The 6,413-nt window shown below is 56.0% G+C and overlaps 1 protein-coding gene across 1 annotated transcript; it reads right to left on the bottom strand.

The window, feature by feature from the left end:
* Nucleotides 1–248: 248 nt before the first annotated feature.
* On the bottom strand, nucleotides 249–4,804 carry SPATC1 (spermatogenesis and centriole associated 1). The gene is made up of 2 exons (XM_084620128.1): nucleotides 4,563–4,804; nucleotides 249–2,977 (listed from the first exon to the last, which is right to left on the bottom strand). Exon 2 carries the CDS (start codon nucleotides 2,924–2,926, stop codon nucleotides 2,645–2,647), a length of 282 nt encoding a protein of 93 aa, XP_084476254.1. The 5' UTR covers nucleotides 2,927–2,977; nucleotides 4,563–4,804; the 3' UTR covers nucleotides 249–2,644.
* Nucleotides 4,805–6,413: the final 1,609 nt, after the last annotated feature.

Genomic DNA, 6,413 nt, shown 5'->3' with positions numbered 1-6,413 from the left:
ATGACTTAGCCACTCCAAGTCTCTATTTAAGCCTAAATTAATAGTATCCAATTTGCAAATGAATTCCAATTCAGCAGTTTCTCGCTGGAGTCTGGATTTGAAGTTTTTTTGTTTTAAGATAGTGACCTTCATGTCTGTGATTGCGTGACCAGAGAGATTGAAGTGTTCTCCGACTGGTTTATGAATGTTATAATTCTTGACATCTGATTTGTGTCCATTTATTCTTTTACGTAGAGACTGTCCAGTTTGACCAATGTACATGGCAGAGGGGCATTGCTGGCACATGATGGCATAGATCACATTGGTGGATGTGCAGGTGAACGAGCCTCTGATAGTGTGGCCGATGTTATTAGGCCCTGGAGAATGGAAAGTTACAGCAAAGTCCTGCTGGGTCAGTCCAGAGCTCTCTCCCCACTGTGTATTCCCAGTCCAAGAGCATCTCCTGCCTCTAGCAGCCCACACTTAACAACCCCACCTGGCCCCTCCCCAGTTCTTTGTCCTCCAGCTGGTCACACTGGGCTGACTTCCTAAGGCACATGGGTCATCCAGAGTTATTTGTTGCTAGGTGTCAAATATCCAGGCAATTAGAGTGGTCATTGGCACACCTGGGTCTCTGCAAAGAGTAAATCACCTCTTCCCCCACCTAGCTAACCATGCACCGCCTAGGGGAAACTGAGGCACACACACTACTCATATCAAACATTGTGAAAGATTCCCACTTCATCATACATGCCAGATGCTGCTGTCCCAGACCCCTCACCCCCATCCCTGACACATACACCCAGCTTCCCCCAGCCTCAATGACCCCCTTCACTGTACCCCCTGCCTGCAGGGCCCAGTGACAGTGTGGGTCAGCACCCAGATAGCCGGGGATAGAGACTCAGCACAGAGGGCTGAGGGCACTGAGGGAGCTGCAGCCCATGCCCTGCGGGTCTTGAGGCCCTGGGAAAGGGCAGGCTGGCCCGTAGACTGGCTCTTGGGGCAGGGGCTGTCGTTGTCACCCGTGAGTGCAGTGCCTGGCCCAACAGGGCTGAGCAGGGACTCTCACGTCTGCTTGAGACACAGACAGAGTGAAATAGGTCTAGCACCCCTGCATCTGACCCTATGCCTGATCCTTCACCGATGGGGCTGTGTGGGGTTCCTGCGAAAAGTGAAAACTCACTGGTTGTCACAGCAGCTGTGGGATGTTTACACTGGAAAACTGTAGGGTTACGTGACACACAAACCGGGCTCCACATCTCCAGGAGGTGAAACGTCACTCGGGGTGGGGTGGTCTCGGGCTGGCTCAGTCGACGCTGAGAACAGCAGAGATCTGTCGACCCGGCCCTGTGGTTACAGCCTGACCAGATGCAGGCGTGAGCAGTGCCAGAGAGAAACGGAGCCCAAGGAAGAACTTGGAACGGGGCCCATTTGGACTGAGCTCAACTTGATGAAACTCCCTGCTCATGAAAAGAGACCAAAGCCTGGGTGATGCTGTTTACAACTGACTAGTTACAGTAACACAGGCACCATTGTTTCTAGGGGCATTAAATCTTGTACACAGTGTGTCGTGTATGGTCTCAGTAGAACAGTTACAATCGGTCAAGTATGATTATCCTCGTTAAATCCATGTACCATCATTATACCGGCAGTTTTGCATATTGGCGATGTATCTGCATCTCAGACCTGTGTTGTGAGCCTAGGTGACACCCCCAGGTGGCTTGACACCAGGGCTAGCCAGCTGTGTGTTGCTGGCCCATTAAGGATACTCCACTCTCACCACAGCCGGCCGTTGAAGAAACTCATCCCGCCCAGCAGGGCTTCCTCAGACAGCAAGGAGCCAACGGCCACCCCCTGTGATTCAGAAAAAGGTGGGGGCAAGTGATCTGCTCATGTGACCCTGGACTCCATCTTGGACAAGTAACCCTCCAGGCCCATGGCAGAGGATCGAAAGGACCCTGAGGCATCTGCACTGGGCACTCAGTGTAGCAAGGTGGGGTGTGTCAATTGCTGGCCTGCCGAGGGAAGAGCAGCCAGTAGCTTTGAGACAACACCCCACAGTGGGCACAGACAAGAGCCCTGACACTGCACAGGTGGTGGGGATTCACCCCGCACACCTTGGCTAAACCGGAACGGGTCACATCCCTACACCGCAGCTAAACAATCACACACCGGCCAAAGGGAAGAGGCAACCGGGGAGCAGCTCCCAGCTCCTCTGCAGGGGCAGCAGTTTGCATAAGAACCGCAGGCTGACCAGGGCCTGCACTGGCCACAGGGGAGAAATGGGGCAGTGGGCACACCAGAATAAAACTGCCCTCCACAGCAGCATGCCCTGGGGAGGGCGGGTGAATGTGTATGTGTGTTCAAATGGCAACCGGCAAGAGTCGTGTGTGGCTATGTCTTTCAGACTAGCCGGTGCCCTTGGGGTACAGGGTGCCTCTGGGAAGGCATGCTGGGCGTACATGGTAGCTGGGGCTGGCCCTGCCCGGCCTGCGGCCACAGAGGGCTGGTCTTGGGCACGGCTAGGAGACGAGGGTTGGAGAGCGGTGGTATAAAGGTCATTGGCTCTTGTGCTGTGTTGGTCTCAAATGAAGCTCTGGGGCATCAGGCCTTTTGCTGAATGTTTAATGGGCTCGCTGCGGCACACGGGCAGGCCAGCCTCGGCTCACCAGATGAACATGGGCTTGCCATCGTCCTTGGCCAGCTGGGCAAGGCACTCGAGCAGTATGAGGGTGTTGCTCCGGATGGGGTCGGGCACCGTCTCTGTCACCACCCTGCGCAGGAAGTCCACGTTGTTGTAGGAGCCGCTCTCTGAGGCGGCCAGCTCTGGCCGCTCCCGCAGAATGCCATAGGTGTTCACGATGTACTCGGTGAAACTGGGATGCATGCGGGCGTCATACCCCACCGTCTTCAGGCGGTTCATGATTTCCAGGTAGCGCCGCGTCATCGCTGTGCACTGCTGCTCGTCCACCTGGTTGGAGACGGTGTTGGTGGAAGCCTGGAAAAAGAGGAGCGGTTTGAGGGGAGGGGTCGGGCACCCCGAGGTCCAGTTAACTGATCTCAGGGGGACAGAACAGAGGGGACCAGATTCAGCCCAACACAGTCAGCCTGCAGGACTCACTGCCACTACATGTCGGGGCATCCAAGCCCTTAGCAGGAGTCTGAAACGGGATGAGAGACAGTTACGTAGAGAGTCTGCTGGCCAGAGTCACTGCTAACCCCTAACTCAGAATTCAGACGGGCTAGGGTAGGAGCCAGGCCTCCTGTGACAGGCTCAGAGGAACTTCCCCTGAGGCAGCGAACCCCACAACCAATACTGCAGGGCTCCTGCACCTTCCTCTGAAGCCGTGGGTGCAGCTGCTGCCAGAGATGGGAGCCTAGTCAGCTGGGCTGGGGGGCTGGCTGGGCCAGGAGCTACCCCTCTGGGGAGCCGGGAGCCAGGGCTGGCTGGTCCAGGAACTGCCCCGCAGGGGAGCCAGGAGCCTGGGTGGGGTGGGCTGGGCTCAGGGGCTAGCTGGGCCGGGGGCTGCCTCGCCACAGAGACAGGCGCTGGGGCTGGCAGGGCTGGGGGGCTGCCTCGCTGCAGCAGGGCCTGTGTCCCTGGAGCATGTCCACAGGACGGGAAGGGCTAGTTTGAAGGGCCGTGCACATTTCAGCGGGAAGAGCCCTGTCAGCGCCCGTCCCGTCCATGCAGCCCAGGGCCTGGGCAGGCTCGTCCTGAGGGAGGGTGGCTCTGGCTGTGAACGCAGTGGCCGTGGCTTCCTGCCCCTTCTCTAGGAGACGCTCTCCAGAGAATCTGTCCCCCTGCCAGACAGATCTGCCTGATGATTGGGAAACCTTCCTCGCGGCTTTGTCTGCCCAGGTGTGGCCCTGTCAGCAGTGTGGGTCGTACCCTGGCGCTGACTCCTTTGTGCAGCCATTCATGCCCAAGAAGCTAAGCAGCCCTTATCTGCGCAGGGCAGTCCTTGCTAGTCCCACCTCTCCCCACCTGCAGCCTATGGCAGGGTGAAGCTTTCTGTCCCAGGGGACTGGGCATGGGGCCGGGCACTTTGCCTCTAGGGCCCTGTTGAACCCCCGCTGACTCTGCTGTGACCCAAAGCCCTGACCCTCCAAGGGGCCCTGCGTGAGACAGGCTGGTGGATTCTCAGCCTCTTTTCTAGTGGCCAGGCATCCACCTGGCTGCACCCCGTCGCGATCCATTGGGGAGTGCATAATGTGCTCCTCTCTGGGGCCTCCAAGCTGCCCCAGGCTGCCTGTCCTGCAGAGCAAGGGCTGGACGGCTCCCCTCAGGGCAGGGTGCTGTGGGGAGCTTACCCTGCCCTGCCAAGCTGCTCTGGGACTGAAGAGATGATCCAGCATTTGCCAGCAGACTGGAAATGGCCCAGGGTAGGTAATGATCCCCTCCCCCTGGCAATTGGGGCACAGAAAAGGGGGGGCCCGTTGGCTTCAGCTCCAGCAGAAAGCACCTTGTTGTCCCTGCCCTTAGCCACCCCATGGCGTAGCCCTGCCCACAGGCCAGCTTTAGCAGAGTGCCTGCCACAGAGGGGGCACCAGGCTTGCCCACCCCTCAGCGGCTCTCCTACCTGGATGATCTTCTCAGGGATGTTGTTGACGGTGAAGCCGTAGAGCCGCACGCGCTCGGGGAAGATGCTGGAGAGGATCCTGCGATCCAGCTGAAAGGCGATTTCTCCCACGATGCGCTCCCAGGTCAGCTGGCTGTGATCTGCAAGGCCCCAGGGAAGCCAGTCAGTGAGTCGCCCACTCTGGCCCCGGCCACCCCAGCGTGGCAGCGATAGGAATCAGCTGGATGGTGACCCTCAGTGGCAGGCACGGCTCTGTGCAAACAAGCCAGGTTTCTATGGCGATGCCCCCTGGCTCCCTCCCCCAGCTGCGGCCGTGCAGTGACTTCCCCGTGGATGCTGCAGGCGGGCCAGCCCTCTGGGTAAAGTCCTTTCCTCTCACCTGCCCGCACAGTCTGTCTGTCAGCGGGACACGCCTGGCACCCGCCGTAACCCCCGTGGCTCCTGAGGAGAGCCCCGTTCGGGCTGACTGCCTCACTGCTGCCGGAGCCCCAAGCCTGGGGGCAGATGTGCCCCTCGTGCTGGCGTGGGCACGTCCACACCGGCATTCCCACGGGACGACAGCTCAAAGGAGCTGAGTCCAGCAGCAAAGGGACAGCGGGATTCCCGCTCCATTAGTTGTATTAGGAATACGTTAATTACCAACTGCAAATGGAAACCCAATACGTTTTGTGGGTGCAGTTTGGCTAATACAAGTATGCAAGTAACAAAACAATCTTAATATTTCACCTAAGGGGTGTAACCCTCACTTCTTTTCTTACCACCTCCCACTTACAGGTGGTGGGGGGCGGGGTAGTAAGCAACCAGCCTTTGCTTTACCTTGTACGTGTACATTAGACGTAGCCTAATGGAACTACAAGGAAGCAGAATTCAATGTTTTACAGGTTTTTAATTTTAATATTATCCTGTCAGAACCAGAAGCAATTCACTTTGCCCACTTCCCCTTTCTCCCAGATGCTGAGAGATACTGAGCCATTCTCCCCGCAGGTCATTCAGAGCAACACGAGGGAATGCAAAACACACAGGCTTAGCCCAGCCTGGTGCCCTACGCAGCTGCATATTTTGCATATGGGTAAGGACGACCCTGGTGCTGCTCGATAGATCCCAACTGGGTAATAACCTCTTGATCAGCTAAGAGCACATTAGCCATTGAGGGAAGAGAGAGGGAGCAGACCCCTCCACCTCTCTGCTGTTTCTTGGGACTTGTTTAAGTAATTGTTGAATCTGGTTAAGGGGTTAATTATTTAGGGAAGGATGCCTCTATATATGTATGGTGTTATATGCTTATTTTGTAGTGTTAGAAATTAGATATTAGGCTAGCTAATAACATTTAATTGAGCTCATGTGAAGTAAGAGTTGGAGGTAAGTGGAGTAGAATCAACTGAGAATTCCGGTTGTAATCGACCAAAACATAGCATACATAGATGTTAAAGATCATGGAGAAGGTTTCATATGAATGCAACATAGCCAGGCTATTTTAATCACCCCAGTCAGTCGGGTTTGATCATATCATCATGTTTAATGTAACGTTTAATATGTGGTATGATGTAGTCAGGGAAAGTACAGAAAACTGTACATACAAGTATCAGAGACAGCTAAAGCCAGCCAAGTGCTCTCTGGCTGCCCTCATCTTAAAGAGGCTGCCTCAACGCCCCACTCAGTGCCTGTCTGAAGTTGTTCTAGCTCTGGCTGTGAGCCGGTGCCCACAGGAGGCGTGGAGCTGGGTGATAGGGGGAAAGAGAGAATACTCTTTCCCTTTGTTCCCTTTGTGCATTAGCCACTTGGGCCTGAGGCGAAGCCAGTCAAACTCAAGGAGAGTCACAGCCAGAGGGATTTCGGTTCCTGCTTGTAGGC

The sequence above is a fragment of the Lepidochelys olivacea genome (assembly GCF_965140295.1).
Source record: "Lepidochelys olivacea isolate rLepOli2 genome assembly, chromosome: 2".
NCBI lineage: Eukaryota > Metazoa > Chordata > Testudines > Cheloniidae > Lepidochelys > Lepidochelys olivacea.
This window is presented reverse-complemented; position numbering and strand designations above follow the sequence as displayed.

What these genes read in the sequence shown, in the direction of transcription:
- SPATC1 (XM_084620128.1), bottom strand. Translation starts at nt 2,926, where the DNA reads ATGACGCGGCGCTACCTGGAAATCATGAACCGCCTGAAGACGGTGGGG.